This window comes from Lithobates pipiens, unplaced genomic scaffold (assembly GCF_037356315.1).
Source record: "Lithobates pipiens isolate NorthernLeopardFrog02 unplaced genomic scaffold, aLitPip1_a1.2 Scaffold_13, whole genome shotgun sequence".
Lineage (NCBI taxonomy): Eukaryota > Metazoa > Chordata > Amphibia > Anura > Ranidae > Lithobates > Lithobates pipiens.
The window spans coordinates 177,662,058-177,683,550 of record NW_027507718.1 but is presented as its reverse complement, the minus strand read 5'-3'; the positions used below and the strand labels follow the sequence as shown (position 1 = coordinate 177,683,550).

The 21,493-nt window shown below is 43.8% G+C and overlaps 1 protein-coding gene across 2 annotated transcripts in view; it reads left to right on the top strand.

The window, feature by feature from the left end:
• ELL (elongation factor for RNA polymerase II) overlaps nt 1-21,493 on the top strand; it is a 199,107-nt gene that overhangs the window by 76,405 nt on the left and 101,209 nt on the right. For both annotated transcript variants that reach the window (XM_077475919.1, XM_077475918.1), the window contains exons 2-3: nt 17,336-17,383; nt 18,671-18,792. In XM_077475919.1, the coding sequence (XP_077332045.1) occupies nt 17,336-17,383; nt 18,671-18,792 (170 nt within the window). The remainder of the gene's footprint in view (nt 1-17,335; nt 17,384-18,670; nt 18,793-21,493) is intronic.

The following is a 21,493-nucleotide window of genomic DNA, read 5'->3' as shown; positions in this document are numbered from 1 at the left end:
CCATCCATCCATCCCTGTGTGTGTGTGTCCATCCATCCATCCATCCCTGTGTGTGTGTGTGTCCATCCATCCATCCATCCCTGTGTGTGTGTCCATCCATCCATCCCTGTGTGTGTGTGTGTCCATCCGTGTGTGTGTGTGGCCTTGTGTGTCCAGCCTACCTGTGTCCCGAGCCTCCGTCCGGTCCCGTCCCGTCCCGAGCCTCCGTCCGGTCCCGTCCCGTCCCGAGCCTCCGTCCGGTCCCGTCCCGTCCCGAGCCTCCGTCCGGTCCCGTCCCGTCCCGAGACTCCGTCCGGTCCCGTCCCGTCCCGAGCCGAGCCTCCGTCCGGTCCCGTCCCGTCCCGAGCCGAGCCTCCGTCCGGTCCCGTCCCAGGATCACCGCTCTTCGTCGGCGCCCATTCCCCTGTTCAAATGCCGCGCCTCCCTGTCTGTGATAGGCGGAACACAATTTCCCAGCAGCCTGTGTTCCGCCTATCACGGACATCGTCTCATCCTCGTCCGTAGTACGAGGATGAGACGATGTCCGTGATAGGCGGAACACAGGCTGCTGGGAAATTCAGTGTTCCGCCTATCACAGGCGAAGGCGGAGCCGGAGGCGCGGCTTTTGAATTATAGAATGGCCGCTGTCTGTCTGCTCGACACGCTGATCGAGCAGGCAGACAGCGATGACTCGAGTATAAGCCGAGGGGGGCACTTTCAGCCTCAAAAAAGAGGCTGAAAATCTCGGCTTATACTCGAGTATATACGGTAAGTTGTTGCACCGCGAGTTGGAGAAGGAACAGGTTTCCACGGTCTGCGTGGAACTGGCAGACCAGTTGTTGCATGGCCTTAAGTATGTCGGTCTGTGATGCGGCCCTGGATACAGCTCCTATGCTTTCTAGAGCCTCAGTATCAGCAGTAGTGCTATGTTGCCTGATTTGGCTAAAATGCTGGTCTGCAGACCAGGCATCTAAGCCCCTGTACACACGGTCGGAGATTTCGACAACCAATTCTGTCGGATTTTGTCCGAAACTGTTGCATACACACGGACAAAGTTGTCGAAAAATCCGATCTTTCAGAACGTGATGACGTAATTTTGTTACGATGGGACTACATTCAGGCTAGTAGCCAATGGCTTTGATGTAGGAATTTGATCTGAGCATGCGTGGCACTTGGTCCGATCAAAATTCTCTACACATGATCGGAGTATGTCCGATCGGACCAGTTTGTCGGAAAATATTTCCAACAAGTTGGAAAATTGGGTCCGATGGATATTCCGACGGAATCAGTCCGATGCATACCACACACAGTTGGATTATCCGACAACACGGTCCGATAGGACACATTCCGACGGATTCTCCGACTGTGTGTACAAGGGCTTAGAAAGCCCTGGCGGCTTTGCCTTTCCAAGGTGAGTCTGTTGTTTGGGACAGTACAGGACCTGCTGCTGCGGGGGGTGATAGTACTTGTACCGACGCCGAAAAAGGTTTCAGGGATTCTATTCCAATCATCTGTAGTCCCAAAGAAGGAAGGGGTCTGCCTGGTCCTGGATCTCAAGGCCCTCAACTACTTTGTGAAGGTGCAAAGGTTCAGGATGGAATCGGTTCATTCCGTGGTCTCTGCACTCCATCGGTGGGATTTCTTGGCGTCTTTGGACATCAAGGACGCATGCTTGCATGTCCCCATATGCGTCAGGCATCTGAGGTTTATACAATTTGCGGTTGGGGACGAGCACTACCAATTTGTAGCTCTCTCCTTTGGCCTAGCGACAGCGCCAAGGGTCTTCACCAAGGTGCTAGCCCCAATCCTCTGGGGGAGTCGGCCCAGGGAAAAAAATCCCGCCTGCCGATCAATGTGCTGGAGCTTCGGGTGATCAGGCGGTGCCTCTCCACATGGGTCGCAGGGGCGTCCGGTCAGGATGCATTCGGACAACGCCACGGGGGTGGCGTATGTCAACCATCAAGGAGGGACAAGGAGCTTGGTTGCAGGGCTGGAGGTCGCTCACATCCTACAGTGGGCAGAGCGGAGCGTGCTGCCTCTGTCAGCCTTATACATTTTGGGCGTAGAAAACTGGCAGATGGACTACCTCATCACCTGCTGGACCAGGGGGAATGGTCGCTGCATCCGGGAAGTATTTTGGGTAATTTGCTTGAGGTGGAGCACGCCAGATGTGGATTTCTTGGCCTCTCTGCTCAATCGAAAGGTACAGTTTGTGGCCAGGTCAAAAGATCCCTGGGCAGACGTGTTGGTGGCTCCATGGGGGCATTATCGGCTGCTTTATGCCTCCCCCGCTCAGACTCCTACCTCGTCTGCTACGCAGAGTGGCGGCCGAGGAGGTTCTGGTGATTCTTATCGCCCCAGATTAGCCTCGACGTCCTTGGTACGCCAACAGAGTCAGAATGGTAACGGATGTTCCTTGGAGGCTGTCGATGCAGGAGGACCTTCTGTTGCAAGTTCCAATGCTTCATCCTGCTTTTACTGTTGCTAGTTTTAATGGCATGGCTGTTGAAAGCCAAGTACTAAGGGACCAAGGACGGTTGGCTTTGGTAACCTCCACTATGCTGAGGACGGGGAATTCCTCATTTTGGAAGATTTATCATACATGAAAGGCCTACATCTCCATGTGTGAGGAGATGAGGTAGCGTCCTCGTACATATTCAGTTTCCAGGATCCTGCTGTTTTTGCAGCGAGGAGTGGATCAAACTTGCATTAAGGGGCAGAAATCAGCTTTGGTACATTTGTTCAGGGCGTTCGACATGTGGCCTCCAGTACAACCGTCGCTGCCTCTGTGGGATTTGAATCTGATGCTCTCGGTGCTTCAGAAATCACCGTTTGATAACATTAGGGAGATTCCCTTATTGACGCTCTCTCAGAAAGTAGTCTTTCTAGTGGCTATTACATCTGCAAGGTTGATTTCTGAGTTAGCGGCCTTGTCGTGCAAGTCTCCCTACTTGATCCTCCACAAGGATAAGGCGCTGCTGCTCCAGCATCCTTAGTTTCTTCCAAAGGTTGTTTCGGCCTTTCATCTAAATGAGGACATTGTGCTTCTGTCCTTATGTCCCCAGCCATCACATCCCAAAGAGGTTGCTTTGCATTCTTTGGACTTCACACTTGAACACACACCAGCCTTGTAAAATTTAGTGAATCTTCGGATGCATGCTTCGGCCGCAAGGTTTTGGCAGACAGCCATTTAATGTTCCAACTCCTGAGTTCTTTTTGTTATGGTTGGAGTTATCTTTCTATTCCCACTCATTTGACACTGCTTGGGGATGTCCCTAAGGTCCAAGATTAACCTCTTCCCGCCGAGCGTACGCAGATCTGCGTACTCTGCTTCCGGGTGGTATACCGGGATGATGCCCGCACCTGCAGGCATCATCCCGGTACTGTTTTTCGGCGATCTGAATACATTGAAGTGTAAAGGAGGGGTAGGGGGTCTTTTAGACCCCCGATACCTCCATAAAGAGTACCTGTCACCACCTATTAATGTCACAAGGGATGTTTACATTCTTGTGACAGCAATAAAAGTGATCAAATTTTTATTTATTTTTTTAAAAACAATTTAGTCAAGCTCGCAAAGAAAACGCATACGGAAGTCGCGCCCGCGTATGTAAACGTTGTTCAAATCACACATGTGAGGTATCGTCGGAGCACTAGACCTCCTCTGTAACGCTAACCTGGTAACCGTAAAAAAAAAATTTAAAGCGTCGCTTATTGAGATTTTTAGGTACCGTACTTTGTTGTCAATTCACAAGTGCGTGCGATTATAAAGTGTGACATGTTTGGTATCTATTTACTCGGCATAACATTATCTTTCACATTATGCAAAAAAATTGGGCTAATTTTACTGTGTTTTTCATGAATAAAAAAAAAAGTGTCCCTTTTCCCAAAAAGTTGCGTTTAAAACACCGCTGCGCAAATACCGTGTGACATAAAATATTGCAACAATCGCCGTTTAATTCTCTAGAGCAGTGATGGCGAACCTTGGCACTCCAGATGTTTTGGAACTACATTTCCCATGATGCTCAACTAAACTGCGGAGTGCTAGAGCATCATGGGAAATGTAGTTCCAAAACATCTGGGGTGCCAAGGTTCGCCATCACTGCTCTAGAGTCTCTGCTAAAAAAATATATAATGTTTGGGGGTTCCAAGTAATTTTCTAGCAAAAAATATGGATTTTAACTTGTAAACACCAAATGCCAAAAATAGGCTTAGTCATGAAAGGGTTAAAGGCGCTGTGTCCATTAATGAACGAAAGAGAAAATAGGATTTTTGTACTCGACGTAAAATCCTTTTCTCTAAAGTTCATTGATGGGCACAGCACCTACCCCTCCTATTTGTTTTGTACTGCTTTTTGACGAACTGAGCTGCTGGTAGCAGAGCGAGGGGTTATAGCCAGTAGGACCGCCCCCTGGGCAGTACTGTACAGCTTTTGTTTTTTGTGTTCTGCCTAGTCCTCTCATAAAGGTGACAATATAACCCTAAGGTTAAGATTAAAGCTGCTGTGTCCGTCAATGAACTTCAGAGAGAAGGATTGATTTTCTTCAGCTAGTGTTCTCATGGCAGGGCTAGAATGTGGTGTGTGTGTGTGTGTGTGTGTGTGTGTGTGTGTGTGTGTGTGTATATTGCATATCTTGTGGTGGTTGTGGTAATCTAATTGTGTAGGGAAATGCTTTAGGCCCCTTTATATCCATTAAACATCCTTTGAGTGCCACGCCATACCAAAGTATTTTTGCCAACCGTGTGTATTTTAATAAAAATTAAAAGAGCAACTGAATTTTACAAAGATTGTGGTACATATTCAAAGGCTAACAAACTAATTCCTTTATTTATCAGCGTATAACGCACATTTTTTTTCCCCCTTTAAAATGAGGGGAAAATCGTGGGTGCGTGCTATACTCTGATTTTTAAGGAAACGAGCGAGCGAAGCTGAGATGCACAAAGCTGAAGTACACTCAGCTTTACTCTGCTCCTCTCGTAGTTATTGCGAGAGGACCGAGCCCCCGCTGACAGACAGAAAGCCTAATGTACTTCGGCTAGTCTCGGCTCCTCTCGCAATCCCGCCCTTGACTGTGAGCAGAGCCAAGTCTAGCTGAAGTACACTCTGCTTTATTTATGTCAGCGGAGCTCGCCCCTCTCCTCGCTCAATCAGTGAAGATGGTCGGGACTGTGAGCCGAGTAAGCCGAAGTACGCCCGGCTTTCTGTATGTTGGCTCCACTAGCTGTCCGCTCACCATCAGCGGAAATCGGTGCCAAATTTAAATCGGGCAAATGCTGCAAAGAGGCTGGGCGAGGCTGCATTGATGGCCATTTTAATGTAAGTTTTTTTTATTTTATTTTTTTTTCCTTAAAATTCCCTCCTAAACTTGGGGTGCGTGTTATATGCTAATTAAATACGGTGCTTCAATTGGAAAGAGACCAATAAAAATTCAAATGCAATATTGCACTATATAAATATGAAAAATCTCATATTGAAAAAGACAAAGGTAGATTGACGGTCAGTCTGATTTTAAAAACAAGGTGATTACCAAATCAGTAAAACAAAAGTATATTTCAATGGGTCTAGGGAACAATCCTTTGAGTACCACATAAGAACTGATAAAAGGGAAAGTGTCATGAAAAAGAATAGCAGTAGTAAAGCATTGGGGGGGGGGGGGGGGAATATAGCAAGATTAAAGGGTAAATTTGATAGTGTGTTTTCAACCGAATGAAGGGTGATGAAAGGGTAAATTAAGTAGTATTACCATGGCAATAGTAAAGTGTCGGGAGGTAACCAAAGTTTTTCAAATTTGCAGATCCGATCACTCTCTAAATTGCTTCCATTTTAGCATTGGCAAGGAAGGTCTCTATTCGTTCTGTGAATGGTTATGGCTACAATCAGCTTTTAAGTTTTTCATGCCTTATGGGTTTGTTTTGTGGCTGTTAAGAACTATAAAAGAAGGTGAAATTAATTCCGTATAATTCTGTCTGGTTTTAGATTCAAAAGAGCTATAGCAGGCTTAGGTTTTTTATGGAAGTTTCGAACACTTTAGAAAATCAAACTGCCTTAATTTTTTTTAGGCTATTGGACAATCCCACCATATATGGATTTGGGTGCCAGGATCATAACCGCTGTGAAAACCGGCTACAGGGTAATCTGGGGGGGGAGCTTATTTCGCTATCCTAGCAGGAACTTAAATACCAGTGGGTGAGCGCCTTATAATTTGTTTCCACTGCAACAACAGAGGAAAAATTACTGGCTAATCATATACTGGGCCATTCAGTATCAATGAATGAGCGGTTTAGATCTTCCACATTTAAAAACCCTAGGGAGAGGGGCTAGTATCAAGTGGCTAGAATTTGTTTAGAAAACTGTGTATTTCAATCATGACTTTTTCTTGGCGTTTCCCTTTACTTGTGGCCCATGCATTACATTAGTGGTGAAGGGGGGAGGGTGCATTGTTTTACCTCCCAAACATAGTGCTATCTTAGTCAGACCTCAAGAAAATACCCTCTGACATATTTCCTTCAATTTTATGTTTTTGTCATATGCTTGATTCAAGGGAATTTAAGTTGAGGAATGTAACAGTAACTTCCCTGAACACATCTGTATATATGACTAATAGAATCTGCCAGGAATTGTGAATCATTGTATTGAAATGAAAAACCTTGCGTCTTGCTTTCTAAAAGTACATACTGTGGAGTTTTGCAATGGCTAGAGTTACAGTATATGCAGAAAAATGCATTTAAATATTTTAAAACAAGTAGGCTTACCTTTTCAATGTGTATATTAAAAATTATTTAGGTTGTTAGGTCGGTGAAATGTTCTTTTCATACCAAAATCTTCCAGGCCATTTTTTGTGCGACCTTGTACCAAAGCAAAATTTGATCTCTTCCCCCCACAGAGAGCTTTCTTTTGGTAGTATTTGATCAACTCTGCGGTTTTTATTTTTTTGCACTATATACAAAACTGACAATTTTTAAAATGTTTTTTGCTTTCTGCTAGAATACATATCCAAAAAAATAAAAAAAAAATGTATTAATCAGCTTCAGTTTAGGCCTATATGTATTCTGCTACAGATTTTAGTTTAAAATCGCAATAAGTGTATATTGATTTGCGCAAACATTAGTCTACAAAATAGTTTTGGGGACTTTTTTTTGTAACTAGTTATGGCAGACAAATCTGACCCCCAAGTGACACTTTCTGGTGACCAACGACACCTATAGTTACCAGTGCTATAAAAAGCCACTGATCACTGTATAAATGGCACAGGCAGGGAAGGGGTTAACAATAGGGAGCCATCAAGAGGTTGTGTTTCTGTTAGAGGGATGGAGTGACTGGAATGAGAGTGAGATCCTCCCCTCCTCTCCCCTGTCTAAACAGTCTGCCTCTCTTCACCATGATAGAGGGTGACCGGCGGGCGCACGGCCACAGTACCACATGCACAGACCAATGTACAGGTACGTTAGTTTGCGCAGCCGGGCTGCCTTGCCGCTGTATATATGTGGAAGGTGGTCGCCAAGTGGTTAAGGTGTTTAACCTAAAAAAACAAACAAAAAAAATACATACAGATCCTTTTCAGTTAAACAGCATGTTACAATAAAATCCTCCCATCCCCTCTGTGACATAACATGCTTTATATAAAAATTAGGCCATTCTGTACCTAATATCATAGCAGCTCACGTGACTCCTCAGCTCTCTCCTCTCTTCCCTGGCTGATGCGCTTGGCCCTGCCTGCTGGAGCTGTCAGCCGGGCAATGGAGAGAGCCGAGGAGTCATTTGAGTGTCGGGAGACATTCTGATATGGGTACAGATTGGCATATTTTGCTTATGTTAGAGGACATGGGAGGTTTTTATAGTAGTGGCTTGTTCAATGAGCTGTTGCAAGGCTCAGCATAGTCCAATTTATTAAATATAGAAGTTTTTTATTTTTTTTCCTGCAAATGGTTTACTTGGAAATGTTTTGTTTTATTGTGCTTAACGTGTTAAGCTACAGAAAATGCTGAGGATTTAATACTACTTTCAGTTGGCATTGGATCAAGGCCTGAGCTGTTTGCTGGTGGACAGGATTAGAGGTCGACCGATATGGGTTTTTCTCTGGGGGATGCCGATATTTAGAAATCATGGCGGCCGATGGCCGATATATGATGCCGATTTTTTTTTTTTTTTTTTTTGGGACATTTTTCAGGCGCTTTTGGGCTAAAAAATAGCGCCTGTAAAGTGCCTGCAAAACGGCTCCCCTGCAGTCTGTTTGAAAGACAGAGTGCTTTCACACTGAGTGCCCGTTCTCACAGGGGCGACACGACTTGCAGCGCGACTCAGACGCGACCTGCACACAACTTCAGCAGCGACTTGCAAAACAACGAATTTATAGAAGTCAATGCAAGTCGCCTGAAGTCGCCCCAAAAATAGTACAGGAACCTTTTTCTAAGTCGGAGCGACTCGAGTCGCTCCTATTAGAACAGTTCCATAGTACAGAACGGAGCGCGACTTGTCAGGCGACTAAGTCGCCTGACAAGTCGCGGTAGTGTGAACAGGCACTAAGGCGATGCGCTGGCAGGATCTTAAAAAAAAGTCCTGCAAGCAGCACGTTTGGAGTGGTGTATACCGCTCCTCCACCACTCCTGCCCATTGATATGAATGGGCACCACTGCAGAAGCGCATGCAATGCGATTTGGCAGCGGTGCTTCACGGGCGCATTTAACCTCTTCCTCGGCTGCTAGCTGGGTTTTATGTGCCCCACTAGCAGCCAAATAGCGCCGCTAAAATGATGGTAAAGAGCCGCTAAAACTTGCAGCGTTTTACCATCGCCTGCCCGCTCCAGTGTGAAAGCAGCCTTCATAAGTGATACAGAAAATTTCTTACATTTAAACATTTATTAAACAAAACAAACCTCCAATCAGTTTACTTGTATGTATGATTTAGATTTTAAAAAAAATGGTAGTCAAAACTTTTGGACGAAAAAAAAAAATGGGCTAACTTTACTGTTACTTTTTTTTTTTTTTTTTTAAATGGTGTATTTTTTTCCCCAAAAAAATGCATTTGAAAGACCTCTGTGCAAATGCCATGTGACATAAAATATTGCAACAACCGCTATTTTATTCCCTAGGATCTCTGCTAAAAAAAAATGTATATCATTTTTGGTGGGTTTTTTTTCTGGCAGAAAATACAGGGCTTTTACTTGTAAGCAACATGTCAGAAAAGATTTAGTCTTTAAATGGTTAAACTGAGAACTTCTACACACTGAGATGACTTCATTCATTCAAGTGTAAACATTGTATCTTTCTGTTCTTTTCTTGGCAGGCTGCCCAGAGAGGAGGAAAGTCGTTTCTATGACGACTCAGGCAACTTACACTGACTTCTATTACAGAAGTCTTTCCAAGTCCTGCTGTTCTAAATTGGACTTTTTATCAGCACAATCGGCCGATGCCGATTAAAAAACGGCAAATATCGGCCGATATGCCGGCCGATATATCATTCGACCTCTAGACAGGATGGTAACTTCAACAGGTGGGAGTGTCGCATTGGAAGGAAAAAAGAAGGTTGCTCTTGGTTTATTTGAAAAGGTTTTAAAAAAAGGACTTCTAGAGTGGTGATTTTAAAACCTACAGTTTGTCATAAAAAAAACAGAAAACTATAGGCTTTGTGTTGCTAAACCCACAACAGTCTGTGTCTACGTGCAGAATAGCATGTTATGGTCATTGTGAAACTTAAGGGGTTAATCCTCTGCATTGTGTAATAAGGCTCTTTGATCCTGTATGGACAGATCCTCCCCCCTCCTGCAGGGTTTCTCTTGGCAAGGCCAGATAAGACAGCGAGGGTAGTACTGCTGCACATGCTCAGTTTGGTCTCTCTTGCTGGAGAGAATATGTCCTGTTTGCGCTGAGCTTTTCAGGTCACATGACACGTGGGTATGTATACAGATCCTAAACAGCCCAGTCCTTCCCTCCCTCTTCCATGCCCTGTCCCGCTCTCCCTCTTCCATGCCCACTAACTAAAAAAACACTCTGTGGGATGTCGCATCTCGATTAATGGATGATCCGTCTCCCATAACGGCATGAGGACACAGGCTATAGTGGAAATCTCCTCCTATCTGAGCACTCAGCACTTGGGCAGACCCTGCAGTTTATCATGTGACCATGGTATGCAAAGGTATATAGTGGCAGTATTTTAATGTGAAAAGATGATTTATAAGCCGTGGGCACTGGGGGGGGGGGGGTTGGTGAACTATTTTCACATTACTGGTTTTAGAAAGACTGCTTTATATAAAGATTAACTTAACTTCAAGCCATGTGACTTAAATTTTCAAATCTCATTAAATGATCGACTCATTTCAGCTAAATCATTAAAGGGGTTGTAAAGGTTTGTTGTGTGGGGGTTGAAAAAAAGTCACTTCCTCTGTGCAAGGGTTTTGAACAGTGGCCCAGATTGTCCTTTTCTGGGTTCCCTCAGCAGTGGTCCTTCCGATTTTTTTTTTTTTTTTTTTTTTTTTTTTTTTCCCTATTCTCCAGGGCCCCTAAAGAGTCACACTCCATGTGGGGCACTCCTGCAGGCACGCTCCCGAGCCTTGCTGTGTCCATTGACAGACAGTAGGATGCAGCCCCCCCGGGCTCCCCTGTCACTGGATTTGATTGACAGCAGCGTGAGCCAATTTCTCCTTGTGCTATTAATTCCCTGAAAATAAGCCCGGGGCTTATATACATTTTTTCAACAAAAGACAGAGTAGGGCTTGACATGTGCAGTCTTCTCCCCCCATCTCTCTCCCTGCCTGTCAGAAATCCCCAGTGGCCAGTGGAACAGAGTTAAAAGTGCCTATAAAATGCACTGCATTACAGCCTTATACAATATAAAGTGTCTACCTTACCTTGGTGTGCTTCGATGACCCACCTGATCAGTCTTCCATTCTCCAAGCACTGCAGAGATAGGGGGGTCCGAGATCCCCCGCTTGACAGCTGGCACAAGGAGAGCAGTGGGCAATCGGCTGAGCTCCACTCTGCGCTTCCACGGCCTGCCTGATTTGGTCTTTCCCACTTCGAGCACTGCAGAGGGGGGCACCCCCCCGAGATCCCCTGCTGCCAGAAGGAGAGCATCAGGGGATCAACTGAGTGCCACCACAACGAAAGTATTCACCACTGAAACAGTCTAGACAACGCAACCCTTTCAAACTAGGTGGTGTTTTTGGGGAGCACTAGCAATCTATCCAAAGAGGACCCGAGACAACGGCTGCAGCTGTTGTGCTTGTCCCAGTCGCTGGAACAATCGGGCTTGGGTAAGTAAAAGGGAGGCTCTGGGGGGCTGCTTGTGCAGACTGTTTTTCACCTTAATGCATTAAGAATGTAGGTAAAAGTGGTGCAACGGGGTTTACAACCCCTTGAAGGGTTTATTTACTAACGCTGAAGAGTGCAAAATCCTGGTGAAGCTGTGCATGGTAGCCAATCAGCTGCTAACTTCAATTTAAGCGTTGATGAAAAAAAAAAAAAATCTGGAGGCTGATTGGTTTCTATGCAGAGCTGCACCATATTTTCACTTTCCAGTTTTAGTAAAATTACCCCTTAGGGCCCTTTCACACAGGTGCCTTCCATTAAATGAGCCAGGGATCTTTGAGGTGATCCCCTGCTGATTGGAGTAGGGTGGATGGTGAATGACAGGTATTGCTTGGTTTATGCAGAACGTACATAGACAGACTCCTGCTCTTCTTTCTCGGCAGTCAAGAGTAAATGGATTCCACTCTCCATGACTCCTCCGATCTGGTCCACTGAAATGGAAGAGGACACATTCTTTCTCTGTGTTTACAGCCGCTGGTCCATAGGGATGCATGGACCCTCCGATCAGGTTGACCTGAAAAACTGACAGGTGCACCTGACTGGATTGTTCATGTGAAAGGGCCCCCCATTTTCAGTACATCGAACTTGTGACACCTCTGTTTTCCCATTTGTATGTTGTCAGTGGTGGTCACTGTGTAGAGAACATGCAGTAGACTTTTTAAATTATCAAATAATAATCCCATATGCAGTGTGGCCAAGCTAAGAAAAATGGGCAGTAACATAATATGGAGTGAATCCGCATGTGTATCTGCATGTGTACCTCCCTGCTGCCGCTGGGGTGTGGCTTCCTGTTCAGTTTGCTAATGTGCGATTAAGCTCTGGACCAATTTGTAGCCAAAGGACCAAGCCCCTTTTTGCGATTCGGCACTGCGTCGTTTTAACTGACAATTGCGCGGTCGTGCGACATGGCTCCCAAACAAAATTGGCGTCCCTTTTTTTCCCCCCATAAATAGGGCTTTCTTTTGGTGGTATTTGATCACCTCTGCGGTTTTTATTTTTTGCGCTATAAACAAATATAGAGCGTAAATTTTGGAAAAAATTCAATATCTTTTACTTTTTCCTATAATATCCCCCAAATATATGAAACATTTTTTTCCTCAGTTTAGACCGATACGTATTCTACATATTTTTGGTAAAAAAATCGCAATTGGCAATTGATTGTTTTGCGCAAAAGTTATAGCGTTTACAAAATAGGGGATAGTTTTATAGCATATATATATATATATATATATATATATATATATATATATATATATATATATATATATATATATATATATATATATATATATATATATATATATATAAATATATAAATATATATATATATATATATATATATATATATATATATATATATATATATATATATATATATATATATATATATACATTTAATACATTTTTGGTGGTTTGGTAGATGAGAACCACTAGTCTATGAAATCTCTCAAATGTGGCACAGAAGTCGAGAACTTATTTTAAAACGGGGGGGGGGGGGGGGGGGTGGGTTGGCTTTAGATATACTTTGTGATTGTAAAGTCTTCAACCTCCCTGGCAGTATGATGATTTTAGGTGCTGAAAGCGGTACAATTATTTTGCATGGAAATTTGGTGTCTTATATTGTAGGCCTGTAATTCTTAGGAATAACTTGTTTAAATCTGTCCAAACCAGAGTCTAGTAGACATCCCGGGTATGAAGGTTTGAAAAATTAAATTATAATATAGTAAATGACTATAAATAATTATACCAAATAATAATCTAACAATAATAAAAAAAAATATTGAATAATCAAATCAAAAACACTGAAAGTCACTCAGTTGCAGAATTGTCACTGATTACTTTTCAGTATTTGATGACGTATCTCCCCACAATTTGCTATCGCTCAATTCTGCGAGTGATTCTAATTTATTATCGCTGTTTTCTAGCTGGTCTAAAACCATTTTTGATGTAAAGAGACAGTTTTGGTTGCTATGGACAATCTCCAGTTTCCAGACATAAAGAGCAGTTTTTATAATAAACAGCATGCAGGACACTTGAGAAACCACTAGGGACAAAAGGGATGTGAAATAATTACAGCAATGTAATCTGTAAGATTACATTATACTGTATGTAATGTGTGTGTTTTACTTTTTGAATTTGGCGCCGAACTCCGTCCCCGTGCGTCGCAACGCTCGCAGGTAGCGGAGCTCGGCGATGTGATCGAGCGGAGGATGGCTTGCTCTTACAGCCGGGGGTGGGGGACATCGCTGGAATCAGGGGACAGGGTAAGTAAGCTCTTCCTGGATCCAGCGATGCGGTCCCGAGTCTGGCTTGGGGTTACTGCTAATGGTACAAAATTTTCACCCCGAGTCAGACTTGGGAATACCGCCGGGGGGGGGGGTTAAACATGTTTTGCCTGCTCTTTGCAGTAGTATTGCACAGGGCAGCCCTGATCTTCCTCTTCTGGTGTTCCCCGCTGTCTGTCTTGGCTCCTCTTCTGTGTCTGCCCCCACAGCAAAGCGCTTACTATGGGGGTAGAGGTGTAAGCTTGCTCCCCAGCCACACAGTGCAGCTCGGCCCTGCAGTACACTGGATTTGTCTGAAAGCAGCATGAGTCAATGGCTCCCACTGTTCTCAGCAGAGAGACAAGACCTGCAGCTAGGCATAGGATTGATACAGGAGTCGGGTAAATATTGGGGAGGGGAGGAACACACGGAAGGTTTTTCCTTCTTTTTTTTTTTTCCTCCAAAGTAAGGCTTACCTAATAGTGTAAATATCTCCTAAATGTGCACCGTTTAGGATATATTCACTGTACATGCACCCTGTGCCATGATCTGCGGCTCCTGGGAGTGACATCATCATGGCTCCCGCCAGTCACAGAGCCAGAGTCTGGGAACCTAGAAACAAGACGAAAGCTTTCTCTACACTTGCAGTGCATGACCCAGGTAACCAGGTTTTGCTTGGCAGGCTAAAGTTGCTTAGCAGGATTGTTGCATAGGGGAGTGGTGAGCCCTATTAAAGTGTAAGTAAACTCCCCTATCGTTTTCAGCCAAGGAAGCTGCCATCTTTGCCTCTGTTTAATCTTCAACTGCTATGGTGCTGCACATGTGATTCGTTATGACACCAGCCATTGGATGGTTTGATAGTTTGGCTGAGAGCACAGCCAATGTGCAGTTAGCATTCCCGGCATGCCTTTTTTTAACTGTTTAAATCGATGGGTTTACTTCCACTTTAAAGGGTCTCCCTTCTGAGGTGTGTTGATACTGCACTCGGGTACCCCCTTTTTGTGGCTTATAAACTCCACTCCTTCATGACATCAACGAGCCGGTGGTTGTTGGAGACTTTGCGCTCTTCCACCTTCTGTTTGAGGATGCCTCACAGATGCTCACTAGGGTTTAGGTCTGGAGAAATGCTTGGCCAGTCCACCTTTTAACCTTAGCTTCTTTAGCAAGGCAGTGGTTGTCTTGGAGGTTTTTGGGGTGGTTATGTTGGAATACTGCCCTGCGGCCCAGTCTCCGAAGAGAGGGGATCATGCTCTGCTTCAGTATGTCATAGTACATATTTAGTGTGTGTGTGTGTGTATATAGATAGATAATATCCTACCCTATATATATATAAATATCCTACACACACATATATATATATATATATATATAAATATCCTACACACACGCCCAACTCAAGGAAATGGGGGTGGGAATGACTTTACCCTTGCAGTGGAGCTCCCATCCTGCAAAAGGGTTAAATGCTCGTTATGTCTGGGGGGTGCAGGGATATTTGCCCAATCCTCTGCTTTGGCACTGCCTTCTTATCCCTGAATCTCCAGTCTAGGGGCAATTCCTCCAGCGTCCTTGCATATAATGAAGGGCTATTACCCTGCGTTGTATGTGGTAGGGCGAGCATGCAGCCGCAGCTACAATTGGCTTGGAGAGAGGAAATGGCATCCATAGACAATAGAGCTGCACAATCATCAATATCTCGATCTTTACTAAAGTGTTTCACAATTCTTTCTATGCAAAGAATTCTCTCTGCTCTTCTGAAACCACATCCTTCAAAAGAAAGGAAGAGAAAAACTTGGCAGTCTGCCAAGAATCATTTTTTATCAGTTGAACTTAAGTATAAATACTGTAACTGTTTGTCAATGGAATAGACTTTTGTTGGTCTTAATATATAACTTTATATATATATTTTTTTAGTAGACACCCTAGAGCAGGGGTATCCAAACTTTCTAAACAAAGGGCCGCTTTACTGTCCTTCAGAATTCAGGAGGGCCAGATCATGGCCAGCGGGAGTGCAAAGTCTATCTGTCATCAATAGGAGAAAACACACATTTGGTATTGGATTAGAGGAATAGTACCCCATCATTATTCTCATAAGGAGGAATAGTGCCCTATTAGTGTCAGTGGGAGAAATAGTGTTTGATAAGAGACACTATTCTGCCATCTAATGCAGAGGGAGGATTAGTGTCCCAAGGGCCCGATAAAGGCAAGCAAAGAGCTGCATCCAGCCCCCGGGCTGCAGTTTGGAGACCCCTGGCCTAGAGAATAAAATGGTGGTTGCAATATTTTATGTCACACTGTATTTGCACATCAGTCTTTCAAATGCAATTAAAAAACAAACAATTACTTTAATGTATTAAAAATTTTTTTTTCCATTTCGGGATTCTCATTTTGGCCTTAATCGTGCAGCTCTACTAGACAAAAAGCATTTCAGTCTTGAATTGCAGAAGAGGGTCCACTGCAAGTGTAGATTTAAATTATCTATATTTTTTTCTTTCCTTGACTTCAACCTTTTAAATGTGGACTGCAGTGCTAATTTTGTAAGACAGTAAATATGCACTTGCAATTGTCTGACGTGCCAACATGTTAATATTTTATCCAAGAAAAGGATCATGCACTTCTTTTTTTTTTTATTTTTATTTTTTTTTTTGTTTTTTGCAATTTCTTTTTTTCCTTTCTATTGGTTTAACTGGATGGACTTGGTTTTTGTTTTGTCTGTCTGGTTAAAATAAAAACAAAACAAAAAAAACACTGGAACTATGAATCATTCATTCCTGTTCAATCAATCCTCTTACTCGTATGTTAAACTTGGTAAAAATGGCCTATTTTAGGTAGTTACAAAGATTCCATCACAATCTGTCCCTATATTTCCAATGACATTTGTATGCAATAAATTGTTTTAAAAATTTTAGTGATTTTTTTTAATTTTATTTTTATTTTATCAAATTTTTTTTTCCTCCCTTAAATTGGGAGTCCGCCGGGACTCCGCGTTTTTTTTTTTTTTTTTTTTTTTTTTTAAAGCCAGCAGCTACAAATACTGCAGCTGCTGACTTTTAAAATAGCGACACTTACCTGTCCAGCGCGCCCGCGATGTCGGCACCCGAAGCCGATCTCTAGATCGTCTCTCGGGTGCTGCCGCCGCCATCTTGGGTATGGGAATCAGGAAATGGAGCCTTTCGGGCTTAATTTCCCGGTTCCCTACTGCGCATGCGCGAGTCGCGCTGCGCAATAAGGACGGTCCCCGCTGCCTCTGGGATCTGTGTGTTTCCCAGCAGGCAGCGGGGCACTTGCGGAAAGGGGCGGTCACTTGCGGAAAGGGGCGTAATCTACGCCCCTTTCCGCAGAGAGCTATCCCGGAAGTGGGTGCAGATACCTGTACTGTACAGGTATCTGCACCCCCCTCCCCCCTGAAAGGTGCCAATTGTGGGTTCCGATGAGCGGAAGGTCCACTTTAGGTTGGACCTCCGCTTTAACACAATTATCTGCTATTGGGTGAGCATTCTTTTTTCACACTTTTTTTTTTTTTTTTCTTTTTTTTTTTTTTATTGTCATCTTTAATAAAACTTCATCATTAATAGTTCCTGATGCAGCCAAGTTTTTAAAGTAAACATAAATGTATTTATTTTTTAATACAGTGCTCACCAGATATAGCTTGCTTAGATAATTTTTTTTTTTTTTTTTTTTTGTTAAAGTGAACTACTTCGCTTTATTTTTATTTTTTTCCTGTTTTAATCTGCAGCAAGAGAGCGGAGTGTTCAAATGTGAAATTTTCTCTAACGTATTTATTTTATTTGTAGGACTCCATAAGCGTGAAGCCAGCTATTAGATTCCAAGGCAGCCAAGGGGTAAGTTAAGTTTGAATGAACAACTTATTTAATAAACCTGAGGGGATATTTCCATTATTGATGTGGTCTGATTAGCAGGCTCTGTGTTTCAAGGTGTAAAATCCCTGATTTTCTGACACATCTGCTACTGCAAGTGAATAGAAGTACATATCTGATGGCTCAAATCCATCAGCTTTTACCTGAGCAGGGCCATGTGCAGCTTTGTGGTTGCTTCAGCAGATGCCCAGGTGCCAAAGAGCCCAGAATTTTACCCCTTAGCACACAGGAGCTGCTAAGAATTCATGTGCATGAGGCTTTAGTTATGGAGAGTAACATACACTAGAATACATATGTCAAACACAAGGCCCGCAGACTGAATCCGACCCACCCGGCTTTGTCATGTGACCCTTGCACTTAGTTTTACCGACAGAACTCCATTCCTCCACCTTTTGGAGCTTGCCAACTGCTCCCACTCCCCTCTGTCACTTGTAAACACAGAAGCCTTGTGTGTTTTACAAAGGGACAACTTTGCTCTCAGTGGCTCCCAGATGCAACAGATCCCTGCATAAACTCATGGTGGGGCGTAGCAGGGACAATCTCCTTGCAAGGCAGTACTGCCTACACAGGTTCTAGAGCCAGGCCAAATGTAGAGATGCAACGAAACTTTGGAGTTGCATACCATGTATAAAGCACCTCTAAATCCTGTACCCTGTGCATAGCGCGCGCCCCTCGACCCTGCACCCTGTGTGGCGCACCCCTGCAACATTTGGCAGCTGCATATACTGCTGATGCGGCCCATGATGAAATTGAGTTTGACACCCCTGCACTAGAAGATGCTTTGACCATTAAATAGCAGGTGCAAATTAAATATTAAGTTTCAACCAGAGCTGTACAGAAAATGTATTTAAATGTGCTAAGGAATATATTTAATGAAAACCTTGATCAAAACTGCATATATTATATTTTGCAATTTAACTATCAGAAATTGGAACCTTTTTAATGTGAATTTGAATGATGAAGGGTAGCACGCAGTTACATTAGTAAGATCAATGGCACATAAATGATAGAATGAAAAAAAGTTAAGTCGATAGTGATAGATATTTATAGATTACATAAATGATATACTTGTCTAAAATCGTGTGTACACACACACACACACACACACCATTTTTATTTTTTTTACCTGGCCATTATTTAAATATGTGCTGTTCGATGTTTCCTCAGTCCAGTGTTGTCCTTAGTTCAATGTTGTGGGGTTTTTTTTGACCTTCCTCCCCCCCTTTTTTTTTTTTTTCCTTCCACCCACAGCAAATAACAATTCCTCGGCCTGAGTGTCCAACGGAAGTGCGGACTTTCACGTTCTATCTGTCAAATGTAGGCAGGGATAGCCCTCAAGGGAGCTTTGACTGCATTCAGCAATACACTCAAAGGTGAGCTATAGCCAATCTACAACTTTTTTTTTTTTTTTTTCCAATATTCAGTGTTTTTTTCTGATTTCGTAACCTTGGGTGTCTGCACATACATGCCAATCTTTGTTCCGGTACAATAAAATTTGCTATACAAAAGCCAATCTTTATTCAAGCGCTGGCACATTCATCTCATATCTAGTTATAGGCTGAAGGGAAGGGGTGCAGGTTAGTACTAGAGTTAGAAACACCTTAAGCTAGCTATAGAGGATTCATTTTTCTTCAGCCATTGGGCTACTCAAAAAAAACAAAAAAAAAAAACAAACTGGTTCCTCCCTCCGCACAACTGAGGTGGACGGAGAAATCCTGTCTCATTTGAGTGCAGTGATATTATCGCCCTACCTCCTACGCTTTTTGTTTTTGAGGGGCAAGGAGTGATGATCTAGGGGATGTCTGCTGTGGTATGTTTTATGCATTTGGCTCATTCCTGAACTAGAAACATGTAATGTAGAGCCTGTAATATTTAAGGTGGTAGTAAACTGCCAGAAAAAAAAAGCAATGGGCCCCCCTGCAGGTTTAAGTCATAATGTACTAATGCACCACATACGATATTGTGACAGACTTACCTGTCCACAGAGCCCTCCAGCGAAGCACTGTCATGGCTCCATGACACTGCCATCTTTACCTGGTCTTCTTTCTGGGTCTGCAGGCTGCAGCCGTGATGATGTCGCCCCAATGCATGTGCGCAAGTCTTCAGCTCATGCACAGAGCTCTGAAAGTCTGGCACGGTATGCCTTCCCTTCAGAGCGTATGCGCCAGTGATATCACTGGCTGCATGTTGTGTAAAGATTTCCTTAACCTTGTAAGTTTAGAAGATACTGTATTTACTGTACCTACAGGGAAGCCTTATTCTAGGCTTCCCTGTAGGTACAAGTCCAAAAGTGGAGTTTACCTCTACTTTTACTGACAGGCTCCTAAACCTCTAAGCAAAGGCTGCATAGACAAATGTACGTGTAATGCATGCTTATTAATCTGCAGGAGTTCAGATTCTGATTGCACTAGTTGCGCCCTCCAGGCTAATATGTTTTGTATTCTCTGTTTTTGGTGTCAGCAGCTTTAAAGTGCTTGTGAAGGCTCTTTACCTTCATGCATGAAGGTAAAAAAAAACCTGTGTGCCAGCCCCCCCAATAACTACCTGTTCCTTATCTCGTGTCCAGCGATGTGCAAGAGAGCCTCAAAGCCATGTCTGTGTCTTCTAGACACAGAGCAGGACCCAAGAACAGGCACACACCAGTGCCCCCATAGCAAACTGCTCGCAATTGAGGGCACTGCTGGAGAGGGAGGAGCCAGGAGCACCAGCATGGGACCTGAGAAGATGATCGGGGCTGCTCTGTGCCAAGCATGGCACAGAGCAGTTACAGTGGGGGGAAACTATTTGATCCTGTGCAGATTTTGTAAGTTTGTCAACTTGCAAATAAATGAAGGGTCTATAATTTTTTTCGTAGGTGTATTTTAAATGATCGAGCCAGAATATCGAAAAATCCAGAAAAAACACATTACATTATAAATTGAGTTGCAGTTCAGTGAGTTAAATAAGTATTTGATCCCCAAGCAAAACATGACTTAGTACTTGGTGGAGAAACCCTTGTTGGCAAGCAGAGGTAAGATGTTTCTTGTAGTTGGTTACCAGATTTGCACACATCTCAAGGGGTTATTTTTTGTACACTCATCTCTAAATCCTTATGGTTTCTTAGCTGTCGATTAGCAACTCAAAATTTCAGCTCCTGCCTTAAAGCGAGGTTCCACCCTAAAGTGGAACTTCCGCTGATCAGAACCCTCCCCCCCTCCGGTGTCACAATTGGCACCTTACAGGGGGGAGGGGGGTGGAGATACCTGTCAAAGACAAGTATTTACACCCACTTCCGGGCATAGACTCCCGTGGGAGTCTATGTCATTTCCTGTCCTGCCGCGCTGTCTGCTGGGACACACACGGGTCCCAGTGACAGCGCGGACAATTCCTATTGCGCTGCGTGACTCGCGCATGCGCAGTAGGGAACTGGGAAGTGAAGCCAATTCCCTTCACTTCCTGATTTCCCTCACCTAGAATGGTGACGTCAGCAGCCGAGAGCCGAGCGATCGATTGGCCTCGGCTGCCGGCATCTCTGGAACCCGGGACAGGTAAGTGTCCATTTATTAAAAGTCAGCAGCTGTAGTATTTATAGCTGCTGGCTTTTAATATTTTTTAGGTGGAATCCCTCTTTAAGTTTTCTGCTCCATGACCTTAATGTGCTTCTTGAGCCACTCATTTGTTGCCTTTTTGCGGTATGTTTTGCTGCTTCTTCATGCTATAGAAGACCCATCCACAATCCATCTTCAGTGTTCTGGATGAGGGAAGAAGTTTCTCATCCAAGATTTTACAGTATATGGCCTCGTACATTGGCCCCTCAATGCAGCAATGTCGGCCTTTACCTTTAGCAGAGAAACTGCCCCAAAACCACCTCCGTGCTTGTCTATAGGGATGGTGTTCTTGGGGTCATAGTCTGCATTTCTTTTTTTATTCACCGACCCACACAGCTCCTCTCTGTAACTAAATGGGTTGTATAGCCTGCCATTAGGAGAACTAGGCAAAATTGTTACACAATACACAGAACTTTTAATCCCGCCCCAGCGGGGCAGACTCTGTGCTATTAACCCTCCTCACTGCTCCCAGCAGCTTCAGTTTTTA